General features: G+C 37.9%; 1 protein-coding gene across 8 annotated transcripts in view; it reads right to left on the bottom strand.

Moving 5' to 3' along the window:
• Positions 1-20968, bottom strand: part of ATP13A3 (ATPase 13A3) — a 93285-nt gene that overhangs the window by 18621 nt on the left and 53696 nt on the right. For 6 of the 8 annotated variants that reach the window (XM_078067844.1, XM_078067848.1, XM_036114396.2 and 3 more), the window contains 14 exons: positions 17069-17185; positions 16431-16448; positions 16189-16342; positions 15972-16092; positions 11406-11530; positions 9637-9812; positions 8126-8248; positions 7963-8042; positions 7370-7412; positions 7172-7281; positions 6770-6866; positions 5799-5871; positions 4175-4352; positions 2222-2409 (listed from right to left, as the gene is read on the bottom strand). In XM_078067844.1, coding sequence (XP_077923970.1) covers positions 2222-2409; positions 4175-4352; positions 5799-5871; positions 6770-6866; positions 7172-7281; positions 7370-7412; positions 7963-8042; positions 8126-8248; positions 9637-9812; positions 11406-11530; positions 15972-16092; positions 16189-16342; positions 16431-16448; positions 17069-17185 — 1603 coding nt within the window. The remainder of the gene's footprint in view (positions 1-2221; positions 2410-4174; positions 4353-5798; positions 5872-6769; positions 6867-7171; positions 7282-7369; positions 7413-7962; positions 8043-8125; positions 8249-9636; positions 9813-11405; positions 11531-15971; positions 16093-16188; positions 16343-16430; positions 16449-17068; positions 17186-20968) is intronic. The other 2 variants (XR_013445987.1, XR_013445985.1) reach the window with 1 other exon arrangement.

Here is a 20968-nt window from a genome sequence, read left to right as displayed (position 1 = left end):
ACATCTAGTTAAATGACAGTGTAAGAACTGAGTCCATATCATCATGGCCCTTGAAATGATAGCATGGTCAAAGGAGAAAATATAACTGGACTAAGCTAAAGCTGAAAGTGGGTCACCGCAGACTGAAATTCAGTTTGACTCAGAATCCAACCAGTAGAAGAGAACAAAAACATTCTGACGAGAATGCCTGAAATGCCTAAGAATGAGATTAATTTTTAAAGACAATAATCTCAAGATAGGTTTAATACATTTCACTGTTTAGATACAGAGAACAGCAACCAGCAAGTCCTAACAAAGAACTGCTGTCAATTCTAAAGGAGAAAATGAAAAGCTAATGTCAGCTCTAGTAAAGCCTTAACCTTTCCCCATTCATTCCCAGCTTTATTTATACTTTATACTGTATATTACTTTATAGTTAGACTTTATTTCTGTCACTTTTTTTTTTCTACCTTTCTTTATTCATCAGTTACTCCAAGATTAAGGGGCTCCAATGACAGACCAAGAGACAAGATGTGAAAATTAGCAAAATACGTTTATGTTGTGCTTAGTGTTCCTATTTTATTTTTCAGGAGGCATGTTTTAAGACAGCATGTACTTCTGTTTATCCGCCAACAAACACACACAAGCTGCTTATATGCAGAACAAAGGTTTTGTGGCTATATATTCGCTAAAACATAATTTTTTATACTACGTTTTAAAAAAAAATAGTCCAGTGATCAAAAACTGAGTTTATTATTTATTCAAGTCAATTTGAAACTAAATGCAAATACAAAATATCTTAATACAAAATTAAATGGGAATACAAAGCCTTTAATATTTTTTGAAGTTTTCCAAATAATACCAAATATACATTTTAAAAACAGGCAATTAATAATCTCTTTTTTTAATTGGAGAAGCATGGATAGGGTAGATTTACTTAGATCTCTAAAATTACTGACATGGCTGTCTTGCTTATTAAACAGTCTGAACACCAGTTTTCTTATATAAAGAAAGCATTATTCTCTGACAGATGTTTTAGCTACCCTTAGGCATGCTAAATATTTCCTTGAAATTTAAAAATATGGAACTAAAAATAAAACATGTATGTCAACTTTAATTAACTTTAGTTATGAAGTACTCTTAGAAGTGATTGACCTTCTATGGAAGGCTTTTTGTGCCAAAGCATGCTTCCAATATGGCTCTCAGTAAATACAGTTTCTACTTGTTAGATAATATCAGGTTTTTGGTTTCCCACCCCCCAACATCTATTTTTTTGGAGGGGGAGGGACAGAGGGAGAGAGAGAATCCTAAGCAGACTCCACGCTCCGCAGAGACTGATGTGGGGCTCGATCCCATGACCCTGAGATCACAACCCACACTGAAACCAAGAGTCAGAGGCTCAACCAACTGCACCACCCAGGCTCCCCAATATGAGTTTTTTTTTAAAAAAAGAAAAAAGTAAAAACAGATTTCAATATTATTGATACTTGTATAGTCTTACCTGTCCAAAATAGAGAGTAATAAAATGTGACCTACAAACCATGTACTGTAGAATAAATAAATGTGAAAATGCTTTGTAAACTCAACTACTATTCATTCTAAGATACTGCAAAAATCAAAAGTTCTTTATGAAAATAAGTTATCCCACATATTAATTAGTATATTCTCAATTTTTTTAAAAATTAGCAGTTTATATATAATAACTGACTTTTTCCCCGTAAACCCTAATTTTGATCAATCAAGATGCTATCTCCTACTGCCATAGTTAGATGAGTCGACATAGGCACAAGACTCCTTTCTACTGACCCTTTCAGCAGTGGATGCAAAGGTGACACAAAGAATTCCAGGTGAATAATGTCTGTACCAGTGTCAAAAATGATGAAAAAGACAGCTGGCACTATGCAGACCACCCAGAAGCAAAGTATAATACCCACTGTTCCAACTGAAGAACCTCTGTTCCTATTTCTAATTCTAACTCTGTCTGCAATGGGCTGTAAAAATAAAAGCTGGAGCCAGAAGCAATAGGATGTGAAAACCCGGAATGTTTAGAACTGGTGGCTTCAATTTTCAACTTTAGAGTGGCAGCTACCATGAGAACAAAACAAGACTGTAAACATCTAAATCACTAGGTTCATTCTATTTGTGAAGACCTATTTCACTTTGAAAGAAGTTTCAACTCTACTCTTCTTACATTATTTTTAAAGAAAGGAAGCAGGATAAAAATCACAAATGCCAAACTTACAATTCTTGTAGCAAGGCTGCCTGAAGGGTTTTCCTTTTGAAAAGGCAATTGCCACTATGAGGTACTGAAAACTGGAGATAAAAAACACTGTGGTATTTTCATAATTTTGTATATTATGTGTATCAAGATTGGTTTCATTGTACAAATGTGAAGAATTCCAATATGGGCTTCTTGTTGTATTACAAGCACTAGAACACAAAACATTTTTATATTACTAAATACAATACTCATTTCCCAAAAGAAACCAATTTTACCTTAACTGTCTTGAATCACTTTCATTAACAGAAATAAGGTTTTTATAGGAAAAGATCCAACAATATCAAGGTAAAATATATAGAACAGCCAATGGAGTGTTGAGGGTCTCTTCTCCTTAGTCACATTCCAATCAGTTAAAAAAAACTAGAAGAAACTTCATATTTAACAAGCCCCTCTTACTTTTTAAACTTGGGGATGAAAGTAGGGGCGCCTGGGTGGCTCAGTCGTTAAGCGTCTGCCTTCGGCTCAGGTCATGATCCCAGGGTCCTGGGATCGAGCCCCGCATCGGGCTCCCTGCTCAGCAGGAAACCTGCTTCTCCCTCTCCCACTCTCACCCCCCCTGCTTGTGTTCCCTCTCTCGCTGTCTCTCTGTCAAATAAACAAAATCTTAAAAAAAAAAAAAAAAAAAACTAATATAACACTGTATGTTGACTATACTGGAATTAAAATTTAAAAAAAAGAAACCAAATTTTGGGAGTAATTTTAACATAGTAAATGTTCACAGACCTTAGGTTTGACCTTAGCTCTACCACTTTTTAGCTTAACTGGGGAAATATTAAATTTGAGCCCCCATTTCCTGGCGTGTAAGGGTGGATACCACCTGCACCATCACAGGGTTTCTGTGGGGAATGAGCAAGATGACTCATGTAAATGCCTAGCAAAGCACTTAGCACTGAGATGATCCTCAGTATTCTCTGGCTGTGGTGCTCTCTCAGCTCTACTTCCAGCTGGGCAGGACTGTCAAACATATATCACACCCATTACTAAAACATTAACTACATAAGCACAGGCAAGTAGTAACAAAATGTTAATCTGCTACAAATGAATTCTGGAAAGTTTCTCCAGAACAATTCCATCTATTCCTTTGCATTTGCAGTGTTTACATGTACATATAGGCAAACATTAATGTTAAATTTCTCAAAGTTTAAATAAATAAATAAATAAATAAATAAATAAATTTCTCAAAGTTTCCTAAAACTTTTGAAGACAACTTTTGCTCCCTTCATCAAGCAAACTATAAATTATATTATATAATAAAAATATAATTCTACAAAATTACCTCAGTGAATAGCTTACATGTTTTTTGCGGTTTGTTGGTGGTTGTTTTTTTTTTAATTTAAGTAGGCTCCACACCCAACGTGGAGCCCACTGTGGGGGCCTGAATTTGCATTGCGACCCTGATATATCAAGACCTAAGCTGAGATCAAGAGTCAGTTGCTTAACTGACTGAGCCACCCAGGCACCCCGGCTTACATGTTTAATTAATTAATGTTATCATAATTTGTGACTGATAGAACACTCTACCCATAAATAAGAGAAGCACTTAGTGCTTTTTTACAAGTTCTTTTAGGTTTTAAAATGTCATTTCCTAAATTTGGGGTAGAAAATTTAGATGCACAAACATTCTGGGTTTAGAAGAGACTATTGATTAATTTCAACTTTCTCGTTTTACAGATAAAGAAAGCAAGGCTCAGTAGCTAATTAAGAAACTGGTCCGATATCCGGATATCATTACTACCTTGGTAATGATTATGAGGACCTTGCCTGACCATCTTTCCTAAAAATAAAAGGAGTTACCGTGATATAAAGTCAAATACAGGCCAAATAATTTTAATTGTTTAATCAAGCTGTCTGCAAACTTTTACATAAATTCTAAAACATTTCACACAGATTTTTAAAATGTATTGACCAACTTACTCTGACTGTGGCTGCCATACTTCATACCAAGGTTGCTGCTTGACCCAAAAAAAACCCAAAGATTGAAATCCAATGCAGATGATGATCTGAGACAAAACGGAGAAGAGAAGGGCCCCAGATATAAGACCTGAAGGTGGTCTTTGTGCCACGAGTTCCTTCCAGGCAGGATTTAAACTCACTATATTGAGGAGAAAAAGAGAAGTTTTTATCTAAATTAGTTGCTATAAAATACATAATCAGATTCCTTTAGGAACTTAAATTCATTTTTGTCTAACAAATCTTTAATACAAAAAATGTCCAAAACCCAAGCCAGATGTCATACATATTTAAGTCATCTGTAAAAGTAAACAATTTAGGCTTTTTCAAAAGTGCCCCACAAGTACTTTTACATTAGCCTGCTGAATTTCAGAGAAATACTAGTACAAGTAAAAAGAACACTAAACATTAACATATAAACTATAACATTAATTACCATCCTTATATGTTTAAGATGTCTGAATCTCTAATTGAACAGCTATAGTGAAAATACATATTCTTCCCTCTTATGAAAACACACACAAAAAAAGAAGACATTAACAAAGGTTGAAAGCTATATAAACAGTAACCCAAAAAGGCTTTGATCACTTATTAAGGTGATATCCACACCAAGTTTCTCTACTATAACATTTCTGCTTTTCTCTTTGTAATTAATTTGTAAAAAGATATGTAAAAAACCTGTTCTTCATTAAACTTTCACTTGCTAGTTTTAGTATCCCCTAATGATTGTCTAACTCACTCGTTCTCAACCAACATGATTTTGCCCTGTAGAGAGTATCTGGCAATGTCTGGAGATATTTTTGGTTGTCAAAACTGGGGGAGTGTTACTGGCATCTAGCAGGTAGAGACCAGAGATGCTGATAAGCATCCTCTAATGCACAGAAAAGAAGTATCTGGCTTAAAAGGTCAATCAGATCAGAGTCTTTCCATGGTCTATATCCATCACACCTTCTATATTTATTAGCTTGCACTTGACTCTAAGGAAGAGCTTTCTCTTCTCTCCCTACTGAGTTTTATTTGATTAAACGGGTCATATCCCATTACATTATTATTTATTTTGATACAATCACCAAGACCAAAATAAACGAGTATCTTCTGTCTCCTCATATGCTCTACCTAGGACACGGTATCACTTCTGCCATATTCCTGCCAAGAATTCACAGCCTGAGTCTAATGAGACTACATCAGACCAGACAAATTCATATAACTGGTTTCTCTTCTTTCATAAATGTCAACATCAAGATGCCCCCCAAAGAGGCTGATGTAATATTCTGGATTTAAAAAGACTAAAGTGGGACGCCTGGGTGGCTCAGTTGGTTAGGCATCTGCCTTCAGCTGAGGTCATGATCCCAGGATCTTGGGATGGAGCCCTACATTGGGCCCTCTGCTCAGTGGGAGAAAAAGATGGAAAAAGAACAGTAAAACAACTAGGGCAAATAAAAACAACTAGTAGTAAAAGAATGCATTTACAGGGAATCTGAAGAAGTATGCACTGTGTTATAATTATTGATATAAATTTACCAAAATTTAATGAGTTACATCAGAATTTCATATGCTTTTAAATCAATAATAAAAGTGATTTACTCACTTGTAAATACCACTACCAAAATGATTGCCAGATCAATGAAGAGAAACTGGAAGTCTCCTAGGTTACTTAAGATCTACAGAAGTAATTTTTAAAACATAATTAGTTTTCAGAAACTGTTTTTATATCTTTTCCCCTGGTTGTAGATTTTTCCTCCTTGGTTTTAGTCTCCCCACTCCACTCCCCCCCCACCACCAATAATGACAACTTTAAAGTGACATTTGGACCTGCTTAAAAATTAAAATACATTTGCCTTTGATATCAGTGAAATATATATTTGCAAAGATACAACTGATTAATATAAAAGGCATCTCCTAAAAATTCATTCAATAAAAATCTTTTAAGTTTTTTCACAAAAAGAAAACACAAGCTTTTACTCATAATATTCAACACTCTTAGAAATTAGTATCTCAAAGCTTCCTAACACCATCCCTCCTGATCCTTTCTACAAATGGTAAAAAGGGATAGTTTCATAAAAACTCCCTGGGATGTCACTACTGTTTTGAGAAAATTCTAAAGTGAGATCACTTCAATTATAAAATCTGATGGAGTACCTATGGACATCACTGTTTATACTTCCTCTCCAAATGCATAAAGTCCTACAACCTACTGCTGAAACATCTTTCTCGTTCTGGCCTTTTTCTGTAAATGTACAGCAGAGTTAACTACAAATGTGAAATATGTCACAGCTTGATATTTTGAAGAGTTCTAAGAATGATGCCCAATTTGCACTAAAGGCAAAAAAGAGAATACAATCATCTTTTATTCACAAGGCTTCAGCCACAGTTGTCAGCCTTAAAGAAAAATGCTATTCCAGATTAATGAGATTTTCAATCTGCTATATAATAAACTAAAGGAAAATTTATATATGCTAGTTATGTAAGTTCCATAATTAGTGGATGCATACATACTCAATTTTTTGGTTTAAATGCCTTAACAAAAGCACCATCTCTATAAGCAATGTCGGTACTTACGGAATATAACAGAGTAACACTGAAGTACTGTATAATGCTGTACAAAGCCATAAATTTAAACACACAGAAAGAAGTCATTAAAGCAGCACGGCCTTCCCTGTGAAAACAAATGTTGGCATGTGAATAAAAGCATTTTGAACTCCTCTTCCAAATCACAATTATATCTTGACAGATGAACATCCAACATTCAACAGCTACGACAAAGCACTTTTCTACCAAAAGAACTAAACCAAAGCAGAACTGAAAGAAATGAAGAGTAGCAACCTGTTGCTAATGAAGTTAGAGATCGAATATACTAATATATCATTACAGTAAATTCATATTAATTTCTATGATAATTTTTTTCTATGTTAACAGAGCACGCCACAAAGAGATAATGGGAACATTTTCAATTTGTGCTACCTGATAAGGTTTGGCACACAGGAAATACTAGGAGTTTTGGAGGTAAAGGGAGATGCCACCGAAGCCTCGAGCTCTGATAACGAAATGCCTCCATGTGCCCTCTTCAAAGCCTAACGGTTTGAAGAAGAAAAGAGGTTAAGTTTTGTAAGTGTGACTTAGGCAAAAGAAAGAACTATAAATCACAAAAACCATACTTACACCACAATCATTTGCACCATCACCGCACATCCCAACAAAGTAACTGAGAAACAAAAATTACATTAAGATTTTGATTACTTTTTAAAAACAAACAACATTAAACTTAAGATTTCTCCAATATGTTATTATGAAGAGCTAACAGACTGAGACCTCCCCACTGGAACTAATGAATCTTTTTATCACAAGGACCACAGGCATGTTGCTCTGCAAACAGCACCAGCTTGCAAGTCAAATGACCTAGGTTATTGTCCCATTTCTGTCACAAGCTGGGCAAGTCAGTTTATCATCTGGTATTTCAATTTCCTAATCTTTAGAGCAAAGGTCTTGGGTCTGTACAGTCTTTAGTACAGAAACTATGAAGTCACTTCTACAAGCTGAGTAAATGAACTCTATCTTACAGATATTACCTGGAAGAGGAATTGTGGATATTATACTTTAGCTAAATAAATGAGCACATGAGCCTCTTTTAAAAAGGCACTTTAGAGTTCTCACCTATCTGATAGGTGACAATTCTATATACATGAAATATTAGTTACCTTTCTGGTTTTGAAAATGAAATTAAAATCCATAAATATAAAAAAACCAATACTTACTCCACATTTTGCAATGCTTCTATTAATTGTGTCTTCTGATCAGGCGCCATACGAGCAAACACAGTGCCATGCAACATCAACTGGAAAAAATATGAATTTCTTTAAAATATTGTTCACAGTATATTTATGTGAACATACACATACACAAGCCCAAGTCACTAACCTTAGGAGCAAGGTCTTGAAAATGTTCTAATATCACTGAAAATGATTTTCCATTCATTGCAAAATGGTAACGAGTCACCTGAAGATCCTCTAAGCTATCATGAACCAGTTTAACTGGAATAGCCTGTGTATGAAACATTCAAAACAATATTTAGGAAGCCAGAACAAGTAATACAATCCTATTTTAAATATATTTGATCTGGGGCACCTGGGTGGCCTAGTTGGCTAAGCATCTGCCTTCGGCTCAGGTCATAATCCCAGGGTCCTGGGATCAAGCCCCGTATCCAGCTCCCTGCTCAGCAGGAGAGCCTGCTTCTCTCTCTCCCTCTGCCTGCTATTCCCCCTGCTTGTACTACTCTCTCTGTCAAATAAATAAGTAAAATATTTTTAAAAAATAAATATATATATATATATATTTGATCTAAAACTAAATGCTTTCCTTTGATATTTTACATAAAACAATGAAAGTTTAACATTTATTAAAAGTAAAAGGAGTGCGCCTGGGTGGCTCAGTTGGTTGAGCGACTGCCTTCGGCTCAGGTCATGATCCTGGAGTCCCGGGATCGAGTTCCGCATCGGGCTCCCTGCTCGGCAGGAAGCCTGCTTCTCCCTCTGACCCTCCTCCCTCTCATGCTCTCTGTCTCTCATTGTCTCTCTCACAAATAAATAAAATCTTAAAAAAAATAAATAAATAAATAAAAGTAAAAGGAATTCAGTTTTAAGGTAATCTACCTATAGTCGTTATTTAAAAAAAAAAAAAAAGGCTAAATATCAGCTTTGGTTTGAAATAATGCATGGACTAAATATTATGGACCATCTGCATCCTTTATCATTACTTTCAAAATAGGATAGAGGCACCTGGGTGGCTCAGTCTGTTAAGCGGCCACTCTTGGTTTTGGCTCAGGTCGTGATCTCATGGGATGTGGGATCAAGCCCTGCGTCAGGTTCCTAGTTCAGCAAGGAGTCTGCTTGGGGATTCTCTCCCTCTGCCCCTCCCCCCATTCTCGCACACTCTCTCCCCTCTCTCAAATAAATAAATAAATCTTCTTTTTTTTTTTTAAAGATTTTATTTATTTATTTGACAGAGAGAGAGCACAAGTAGGCAGAGTGGCAGACAGAGGGAGAAGGAGAAGCAGACTCCCCGCTGAGCAGGGAGCCCGATGCGGGGCTCGATCCCAGGACTCTGGGATCATGACCTGAGCCGAAGGCAGACGATTAACGACTGAGCCACCCAGGCGCCCCAATAAATAAATCTTTTTAAAAAATTAAAATAGGATAAATATCTGGGATTCTCATACTTTAAAATGGTGCTTCTCAGCTTTGGCTAAATATCACAATTTGAGGTACCTGGGTCTTACCTAGTCCTAATGAATCAATCTCTGAGGAGATGACCCAGGCATCTGTTTTCATGTATTTTCTGTTGTGTTGTGTTATTTAATGCACCACCTTTTATTTTTCCAGACTAAATTCAAACAAGCAAGCTTCAAAAGGGGAAACTGTTCTTGACATTACCTCTGAGTCAATTGCTGATGAATTACTGCACTGTGTTAGGGTGTCTGCATAATGCCAGTTTATCTTGGCAACTTTCCCATCCTTCGGAGGTAATGCTTCAGCAATAATAACTTTATCCTGAGGTAGTATCATTCCACAGTCTCTGGCCACAGAAACAGCAGTCAACATATTGTCACCTAATTTTCAAAATATTGAAAATACATTACAATTAAAATGGAAACATAAATGTATTCAACAATGAATACTTATCAAGAATATCTATTACCCCATGACTGGGCTTGGCAAAATGAAGATAACGTACAGTATTGCTCTTGGATCTTAAAAGTAACAAAAATCAAAACATACTTTTCAAAGGAAGCCTCAAATAATTCAAGCACACATATGCTGAACAGTCAGACCATTCTCAACTATAATTTTTAAAGCCAGATACATTGTGAATCTCTTTCAGTTATGCACTAGTAATACCCACCCATCGAAACCTGGCACAGTGCTACATACACACAGAATAGGTGCTCAAAAAATATTTGTTGAAATAACTTAGAAGCGACTGGTGGTCTGTACAAGAATACCTAATATCACAGGAAAAAAGGAACGGATTACAAAAGCAAAACGATAAGCAAGGTAACAAGAATACAATCTTTACAAGATATGAAGAGAAGACAGACATCCTCTCAGTCATGAGGAGGAGAGAAATGAAAAGAAGCCCTGTAAGGACAGGATCAAGAAGAGGCAGGCAAAGGTCTGGGAAGTCCACCGCTGCCAGAACTGAAGGGCAATTGGATTTCTTCCCCCAATTCCCACACACTATTTCCAGCAGTGTCCTCCTGTGACCAGACAGACCCCCGTGGGACACAGGCCACAGTCTGTCATGGCAGGGAAAGAGAGGGAAAAGACAGAGATGGAAAGTGAGAGAGGGAAAAGACAGAGATGGAAAGTGCTTCGAAGGAGAAATCATTAGAACCAAGGAATTGCTGGGATGCTAATAAATTTCTTTACTTGAGCTACATAGTGGTTAAGTATGCATCTAGATCTCAGACTCTGAAACAAAAAAAATGTCAATTGCCTTTTCCATATAAGTCTTAGTGAACACAGAAGAGCCATAAAATGATTATCTTAATTCTGATAATTTACTAAGAAAAAAATACTTAGAGCTGCCATAATTTCACACTAAGGAATGGGAATTATCTAATATCAACAATATAATAACACCAGGAGAATCATCTGGATATAGTCGTCAGAAATCAAAAACCAATCAAACAATGGCTATTTTCACTAGTATGCATTCAGGCAATGATAATAAACATACTCTTACACATAAAAGTGTAATTCTAACAAATATCTATTAATCCTTTTCCATGCATCTGGCATAGTTCTAAAAATTGCAGAAGACCCCAAAATGAACAAAACATTCTCTTACCCCTCTAGAATCTTATGCTTTAGTAGAGAAAACAAATCTACAAATAGCTTACACAAAATAACTGCTATAAAAAGTATACGATTTAAGAGGGGCAACAAAAAGGAGCAAAATCTAAATTTTTACAATATGCCCTTTACCGTTTTACTATTTCTATAAACAGAATTTGCTAGACCTTAAAAGAGTATTTCAAAGTTATCTTATACCTTTAAAAAACATTTTGAGTTGAAATGGGCCAAGGTAGGAAGGAGCCACTATATGCTTTTACAACTAACTGGTCATTCTACAATATCCTATAACCTGAACTCTTAAGAGTCACATTCAATTTTTCCTGTGTCCTTTTATAAAGTCTAACCTGTGACCATGACAGTGCGAATGTTGGCTTTATGCAAATCTTCAAGTACTGCAGGGGTTTCTTGCTTTAATTTGTTCTGCATTACAATTAATCCCATAAAATCCATGTTGTTTTCAATGACATCTCTGCAGAAAAAGAGATTTTAACACATAATGGTTTAGTCCAGAGAACAGATACGATTCTCTTTATATTAATAAAGCCATTATAAATTGAAACATTTTATATGCTGAATAAGCCATAAATGTGTGTGTTCAATTATCTCAAAAAATTTGTATCTGGAAAAATAATTCCCAAGAGGTATATTTTGAAATAAAACTTTACCCTCTGAAATGTGAGAAATAAGGATAATTTGGAAATGTTATTTTTGTAAGACACTAAACACCTGTAGTACTAAAGAATGTTCATCTTATATTCTACCCACAAAATGAATAAGCATAAATGAATCTATGCTTTAATATCCCCCCATACAATATACCCTAATATAAATGTTAAGAGAAAAGGGAAAAACTTGACAATAAGCACATTCAATACAGTTATACTGGATTCATTATCATCAAACCTTTGATGAATTTTAGAAGACTCTTGATCAAATTTTTTTTTTTTAAAGATTTTATTTATTTGAGAGAGAGAGAGAGAGAGTGAGAGAGCACAAGAAGGGGGAGCGTCAGAGGGAGAAGCAGACTCTCCACTGAGTGGGGAGCCCAATATGGGGCTCAATCCTGGGACTCCAGCATCATGACCTGAGCCAAAGGCAGATGCTTAACCGATGAGCCACCCAGGCGTCCCTAGACTCTTGATCAAATTCTTGATCCTGGAAGTGTGATACAAAAACTATTTAGCAGTCTGACAATGAGATCTACATGGGTCCCAGAGATGGGGCTCTTACAGTATTTATTAATATTCAGGTACCTGGGTGGCTCAGTTATTAAACATCTGCCTTCAGCACAGGTCACAATCCCAGAGTCCTGGGATGGAGCCCTGCTTCAGGGTCCCCGCCCAGCAAGGAGCCTGCTTCTCCCTCACCCTCTGCCTGCCGGTCCTCCTACTTATGCTCGCTCTCTATCAAATAAATAAATAAAATCTTTAAAAAAAATTTCCTTTAAAAAAATGTTTATTAATATTCAACAGTTATCAAGATGCTATTCCTTCAAAAGCTGAGTATCTACTCTGCACCAAATAGTACTACTAGTCAGTGGGAGGTCAAAGCTGAAAAGGTATGATCTCTACCCTTAAGGAGCTTTTGTGGGAAAAGAGACATGCCAACAAAGAGATACACGCAGGGGAGTGTGAGTGGCTCAGTTGGTTGAGCATCCGACTCTTTACTTTGGCTCTAGTCATATCTTAGGGTTGTGAGATAGAGTCCCACACTTGTTCGGAATCTGCTTGAGATTCTCTCCCTCTGCCCCTCCTCCCTCTCACTCTCTCTCAAATAAATAAATAAATAATCTTTTAAAAAAGAGAGAGAGAGATGTGCATGCAAAAATAACATGTGCTTTTTTTAAAGATTTTATTTATTTATTTGACAGAGACACAGCGAGAGAGGGAACACAAGCAGGGGAGTGGGAGAGGGAGAAGCAGGCTTCCCGCTGAGCAGGGAGCCCGATGCGGGGCTCGATCCCAGGACCCTGGGATCATGACCCAAGCAGAAGGCAGACACTTAATGACTTAGCCACCCAGGCACCCCGGAGATGGTTGCATTCTTAAGAAATCTCAAGCTACCAAAATTATATCACAGATTTTTTTTTTCTTTTTCTTTTTTTTAAAGTAGGCTCCACACTCAGCAAGGAACCCAATGTGAGGCTTGAACTCATGACCCAGAGATCAAGACCTCAACTGAGATCAAGAGTTGGATACTTAACCAACTGAGCCACCCAGGCACCCCAGAAATATTTTTTTTCAATGGAGAAAGAAGACTTGAGGGTAGGGACCAAAATTCCAGACTTGCAATAACAAGTGGTTTGTTGACATAAAATTCAATAAAGGCACTTTAAGTCCATAGCTCTAAAACCTAAACAATCTTTGAAATATAATTTATAACTATGGGTGGTAATGTATTAAAGAACAGTTAGGAAACAATACAAATGACACTGCTGGTGGTGATAGGAAAAATAAGCCTTTAAGTCTGAAAATGCATTTCAAGGAACAAAGCTGTACCAATGTGAAACTCTAGGGTCCAAGCACTGTTGCCGTTTTCCCATGACCTGCTAGTTTCTGGCTGCTAATGGTTTCCTAACTTTCCAATGAATGACACAGGTCATGGAAATTTTGTCCCCTAATGAATGAACAATACAATAGTCAACTCAAAATATAAAGGTTCAAGCTGTAAGAGAAATGCCAAAACCTGTCCCTATGAGATAGAATGGAAAGATGGCGAAGGTCTTGGTTTAAGGATGCCATGGAAGGGCAGTAGAGAAAGAGAGAAAAGTTGACAGGGATAGGATATTCTGGGCAGAAGGAATAGCCTATTCAACGGCACAGAAGGATGTCTGAATAGGACAGGCTCAAGAACTACAGACAAATCAGTAGTTAGTCTTTAAGGGGAAAAATGGCAAAAGGTGAAGCTGTAGAGAAAGAAGCTAATGTGCCCTTCACAAAAATTAGAACACAGTATTTTACATGTGTACCTCCCAACTATGCATATCCGTCACATCATCTGGCTACTGCTTTTCTTTTTTTTGAAACGTTCATACTTAAACCACATCCCCCAAACATTCTGTGTGAATAGGCAGAATTCCTAACATAGCTTTTCCTTTTAGTTATTTGACTGGCTATCTACTCCACTCCTTTAGTTCTCATTCAGAAAAACAGGATTGTACTATAAACACTGCCCTAACTCTTTACACTTAGGTATCTCCCACTTTTCAAAAGCTTGCATTAGGTCACTTCGCTTTTATGAAAGACCTACATTAGTACTTGTTTTCACTAACCCAAGGAAATCTGAAGACTTTTCACTTTAAAGAAAAAAAGGCGAAAGGCAAAAATAGCATTCAGCATTTGTTTTGTAGTGAGCCATTTCAGAAGCAGTGCACTCCCAAGCAGTGAGAGTGGCACTCCCAAGCTCCTTCCCTGGGGATTACAATCAGCATCTCAGCGTCAAGCCATATAGGTCTGAACTGTGTCTGTGAGCATCTTGCTCCATCTTGATTTATTTTGTGCCTGCATTAACAAGATGTGTCCTAAGGTATCACAGCTTAAGAGAGATTATTTTTGGGGTCTGGAAACACTCAGAATTTTTTCTAAATAAATTAATGGTAATTGTTTCTTCACTCTAAGCCCTTCTGGCTTATGAACAGCTCCACAGAACACTCTACTTTTGCATAGTGGGAAAAGCTGTAATTAAAAGAAGTGTTAATAGTCTGTAATTTAGCCACTGCCCTATTGGTTATGCTATTGACACTATTTAAATCTGAAGGTTATGCACATGTAGAAATAGCTCTTTAAGCTGGCTTCCTAGAACTGCACTTGCTGGGTCAAACTGTATAAGCAATTTAAATTTTGATAGGTATTACACATGTTCATTATGAATCTACACTAGTATAGTAACAATATGTTGTTAAAATTTTCTCAAGCCTTCACTAACACTTGATATTATCAATCTTTTTAATTTCACCAACCTCAGGAGAGAAGTGATGTCTCACTGTGGTTTTATTTTGTAGTTCCCCAAAAAACTAAATAAAGTGTACTACCATTTTCATGTGTTCATTGGCCATTTGTATGCTTTTTTTTTTTTTAAAGATTTTATTTATTTATTTGAGAGAGAGCACAAGCAGGGGGGAGGAGCAGAGGAAGAGGGAGAAGCAGACTCCCCACTGAGCAGGGATCCTGACTCGGGGCTTGATCCCAGGGTCCTGGGATCATGACCTGAGCCAAAGGCAGACACTTGACTGACTGAGCCATGCAGGCACCCCTGTATGCCTTTTTCTGATTCTTATCTGCTTCTATCATATCAAACAAAACACATAAATTAAGTGTTTGTTTTGTTTCTTTCCTGATGCATATTCCTGATGGTGAACTCTTCCAGTAGATGATGGGAAGCCATTTATTAGAATTCCAGGTAGGAGACTGGTATTAGATCTGAATGTTAAAAAGCTCTCTGGAGGCAATGTGGAACACAAATTGGAGAGAGGAAGACTGGAGAAAAGTAAATGTGATGATGGCAATGTCATTCGACCTTTGGGAGTAGGGAAGGGGAGACTGGTATAATTAGTTATTGTGACTCATGAAACTCTGACCGAAATAATACTTGGTTCCAACCACCGGGCAAAACCAAGCAGGTTATTTGAGAAAAACAAAATACGAGAGAATTATGTTTACATTTTAAAACAGAACTGTATTCCTAAAACATGCCTGACACATAGCGGGCACTAAATAAATATTTAACAAACAAACTGATAGGAGTTCTGAAGAGTTGTACTTGTATCTCAGTCACCTAAAACAAAACTGCATTAGGTATAGTTGCATACATTGGATAAATATTTAATAAATACAACATATAAATTGCTGTATATGACTTATATAAACAAACATTATTGGACAAATTATAGCAAAACAGATCATCAACCTTACCTGTTAATATTCTGTACTTTATGCCATGTCAGTTTTGACTCTAATTTTCTGTGTGCAAGAGCAATCACACGGAAGCCCTGTTTAGTGTAATCTTCTAAAACTTTTTCAAAATCAACAGGAACTTTTAAAAAGGAAAAAATAAATGTCATTGTTAAAATTACAAATACAAGCTCACACAAATACCAGAATTTCACTCAAAGCCTAGTTGCTTCCTTACCTGTTTCAGGTTTACAAAGACTGGCAATGACCTCAGGTGCTCCTTTCATGTAGGCATCCATCTTCTTATCCCCTAGCACCCTTGCAACCACACTCATACGTTGCAAAGCAGAAGAAAATGGGAACTGGCGAACAATTCCTATCTCATAAATAGCCTATGTGATTTCAAAAGATGCATAAAGCATTTACTATTTTTTTAGAATTAAAGCAAGTATACTTAAGTAACAAACATTCTTTACTTACTGGAAGTTCAAACAGCTCCTAAAAGTAAAACAAAGTGAAAAGAATAAAGAAGCAGTAGTACAGATTAGGTCCATTAACATACTCAAATTAAAAAAAAAAAAAAACTTGATACATCCACAAAACATTACTTAAAAAACAGCAAGGAGCTTTGATTATTTCAAAGTCAGGTTTCAAGACTGCTTCTCTACTACCTCTCATTTAATAAAAATATATCCTTGAATATTTTCAAATATTTTGCTATCCTAAAACGTTAACATATTAAGTACTAAAATAAACTAAGGGGGAACATAATTTGATATTCACCTAAAAATAAAGCCTTTCACATATTCTTTTTACTGAATCCTAAGAATACAGTTTCAATTTAAAAGGATTAATCACCATGTATCTAAATCACAAGGCACTAAGTTGCTCAATAAATAGGAAGGAAAAGTAATGGTAATGAGAATTAAATCTTAATGTTTTATACAACTAGTGCCTGCAATACACAAGGTGTATAGTTTTGGATAAATGCACTTAAAATATTCATATCTGCATAAGAGTTAAATAAAGGACATGTGATTTCATCTTCTAGCAACATTTCAAAATGAGGATTAAGCATGAGCATCAACAGTATTATCCAACTTAACGTGATTTCGCACCATTTCTTGGTTTCCTGCAGGTGTGGATTCAGGAAGCAGCTGTTTCGCAGGACGAACCACAGTGGGCATAATTCGATTATGAAGTGCTGTTTCCTCTTCAGTTGCTTCTTCCAGAATCTGAAAGGAAAATATCCAACACATTACTTCATAAAATTCAATTCACTGGTTCTACTTTAAAAACAAAACAAAAACATTATGGCTATCTTCAGTAATAATAAAAAAAAAAAAAGTCAGTGCCCAAGGAATAAATGAGCACTACTAGATCATTAATATAAGTAGAGTAAAATTTAAGCAAACTTAAAGTCCTGGCAACCCATGGAAAATGAGCAGCAGAGGTTAGAAGTGGAATAAAGAACCAGAGAGGGGCGCCTGGGTGGCTCAGATGGTTAGGCGTCTGCCTTCGGCTCAGGTCATGATCCCAGGTTCCTGGGATCGAGCCCCGTATCGGGCTCCCTGCTCCATGGGGTGTCCGCTTCTCCCCCTCCATCCTGCTCAAGCTCTCTATCTCGGTCTCTCTCAAATAAATAAATAAAATACTAAAAAAAAAAAAAAAAAAGAACCAGAGAAACAGAGAAAAACTTCTCATTTTGCTTACAACCTGCTGATCTAGACGATCTCGGCAAGAAACAGAAGATTCTTGCAATACCGAAAATGTTCAGTCTATCACCCAAGGATTCTTTTCTGCTACCAGGAAAGGATTCAAAGTACATAGAGCACAGGGGAGGAGTTAAGATGGCAGAGTAGCAGGGGGATGCTGAGCTGGCCTCGTCCCTCGAACACAGCCAGATCAACATCCAACTATTCTGAACAAGTAGGAATATGATCTAGGATTAAGAAAACAATCTGTACAGTGGCGCCTGAGTGGCTCAGTTGGTTAAGCGACTGCCTTCGGCTCAGGTCATGATCCCAGGGTCCTGGGATCGAGCCCCACATCGGGCTCCCTGCTCGGCGGGAAGCCTGCTTCTCTCTCTCCCACTCCCCCTACTTGTGTTCCCTCTCTCGCTGTCTCTCTCTGTCAAATAAATAAAATCTTTGGGAAAAAAAAGAAAATAATCTGCACAGTTGGAGGGAGAGAACATGGCAGATGTGAGGTTTGGAGCCATGAACTGGGGGGAGAGGAAAGCCAAGGGGACCCAAAGGGAAGGGAACGCTTTTCATGGGGCAAAGTCAGGAAGAGGGAGAGAGTGGGAAAGGACGCAGCAGATGGGAAGCACACAATAAGCCGAGGTGAGGAGATCCCCTGGGTCACATGTGGGAGAGAGCGCTCCCTTACCATCGTACATTTGGAAGAACATATTTTGCCTCTCCAAGGACAAAAGGCCAGCTGGTAGCCACTGAGGAGAGCTCAACAGCAGGGACAGAGGTGTGCGCAGAGGGCAGATAACCTTGTAGCAGCTTTTCACTGTGAGCCACAATAGACCTAAACCACCAAGTGCAGGTAACCTGGCCGCTGCTTTTCACTGTCTGCCACAATAGATTCAGCCTCTGTGCGACTGCTTTTCTGGGACAGAACAGAGTAGGGGACTGAGTTGCGGCTTTTCGCTGTACGTCACAATAAACTCTAGCCTGCATGGGTGAACTGTGTGACTACTTTTCTGGGACAAGATGGTGCTGGGCACGCCACGAGGTTCTCCTCTGGCGTAGGGGAGTGGGTCTGCATCTTGCCAGGCCCTTTAAAACTTGGGAGTTTTGAATCCCAGCCACTGGGCAGAGATAAAATACAGAAGATCTGTGGCACCAGGCGTACCGACAGCCGGGGAACAGACAGGTCAAGAACAGGGAAATGATAAAAGCCCAGGACACAAGAGATTATCTGCTTTTTTTTTTTTTAAAGATTTTATTCATTTGTCAGAAAGAGAGAGAGAGAGAGAGAGCACACAAGCAGGGGGAGAAGCAGGCTCCCCGCAGAGCAGGGAGCCCGACAGGGAACTCGATCCCAGAACCCTGGGATCACAACCCAAGCCGAAGGCAGACGCCCAACCAACTGAGCCACCCAGGCATCCTGAGATTATTTGCTTTTTTGAGAGGGCCTCCTGAATAGTGGTGGCCAGGAGTTCCCCTCTCCAGGGACAAGAGGGTAGGATGATGCCATATTCTTCCTCCACCACCATCCATCCCTCCGCGCCGCCCCCCACCCAGCTCAGTCGGACTTCAGAGAGAACCACAGCACCTCCCTGGAGGCTGGAGTCCCCTACACTAAAGATGCCCCTGGCCTGGCAGGGGCATCTTTATAAGGGCAAGCCAGCTTGTAAACCAGCACAGCAGGCCTCTCCCTCAGAAGACCAACACAGGTCTCCGCATGTACCAAGTCTACTGATAAAAGAGTACTCCAAAATGTCAGCTTCTGGTGGAAATAAGACCAGGCTTACTTTTTTTTTTAAAGATTTTATTTATTTATTTGACAGAGAGAGATATAGCGAGAGCAGGAACACAAGCAGGGGGAGTGGAAGAGGGAGAAGCAGGCTTCCTGCCGAGCAGGGAGCCCAATGTGGGACTAGATCCCAGGACCCTGGGATCATGACCTGAGCCGAAGGCAGACGCTTAACGACTGAGCCACCCAGGCGCCCCCAGGCTTACTTCTTTTTTTCTCCTTAATTTTTTAAATGTTTTATTTTTCCATTTCTACTTTTTATCTTTTACTTTATATGTATATTTTTTTTCTTTTCTCTTTATCTTTTTTTGGGGGGGTATCAGGCTTATAATTTTTTGTTCATTTGTTGGTTTGTCTCCTAGCTTATTTTTCGGAACAGGCTTCTTATTTTTTTTTTTCCTCTTTTCTTCTTTCCTTACTCTTTTTTCCTTCTTTCTTCCTTATTCTTTGGAATCAGGCTTATATTTTGTTGTCTGTTTGCATTTCTGTTCCTTTTCTCTTGTCTTGGATCAGGCTTTTTTCTTTCTTTCTTTTCAAATTAACGAACAAATCAAAGCACACCAAGTTAAAGATCCAAACATTCCCCACTACAAGCAAAGAACTCCGCAGAGGACAGACCAGTGGGAAAGATCAGCCAAAACACAACAATAGAGTGCACACAGCATACACCAGAAACACTTCCTGAAGTTTTTGTTATTTTTTTTTTTAAGATTTTATTTATTTGAGAGAAAGAACACAAGCAGGGGGAGGGGCAGAGAAAGAGGGAGAAGCAGACTCCCTGCTGAGCAGGGAGCCAGATGCTGGCTCAATCCCAGGACACTGAGATCTGAACCAAAGGCAGCCGCTTAACTGACTGAGCCACCCAGGCACCCCTTCTTGTTGTTATTGTGGTTTTTTTTTCCTTCTTTTCTTTTCTGGACAAAATGACAACATGGAGAAATTTACCCCAAAAGAAAGAAAAAGAGATAGTACTCATAACCACTCAGGGATTTAATCAATATGGACATAACTAAGATGTCTAACATAACTAGAATTTAAAACAATTATAAAGATACTAGCTGGGCTTGAAAAAAGCACAGAAGACACTAGAGAATCCCTTACTATACAGATAAAAGAACTAAAATCCAATCAGGCCAAGATTAAAAATGCTATAACCAAGATGCAGTCCCAAGTGGAGGCCACAAAAATGAGGATGAACAAAGTGATATATAAGATAAAATTATGGAAAATAATGAAGCTGAAGAGAAGAGGGAAATAAAACTATTAGATCACAAAGGTAGACTTAGGGAATTCATTGATTCCATAAAGCAAAATAATATCCATATTATAGGGGTCCCAGGAGAAGAAGAGCAGGAGAAAGGGGCAGAAGGTTTACTTATAGTTGAGAACTTCCCTAATCTGGGGAAGGAAACAGGCATTCAAGTCCAGGAAGCACAGAGACCTCCCCTCAAAATCAACAAAAACAGATTATTAAAGTGAAACTTGCAAATTACAAAGCCATAAAGAGAAAATCCTGAAAGCAGCTCAAG

The sequence above is a fragment of the Halichoerus grypus genome, chromosome 1 (genome assembly GCF_964656455.1).
Source record: "Halichoerus grypus chromosome 1, mHalGry1.hap1.1, whole genome shotgun sequence".
Classification (NCBI taxonomy): Eukaryota; Metazoa; Chordata; class Mammalia; order Carnivora; family Phocidae; genus Halichoerus; species Halichoerus grypus.
The sequence above is the reverse complement of the archived record's forward strand: the minus strand, read 5'-3'. Positions and strand labels throughout refer to the sequence as shown.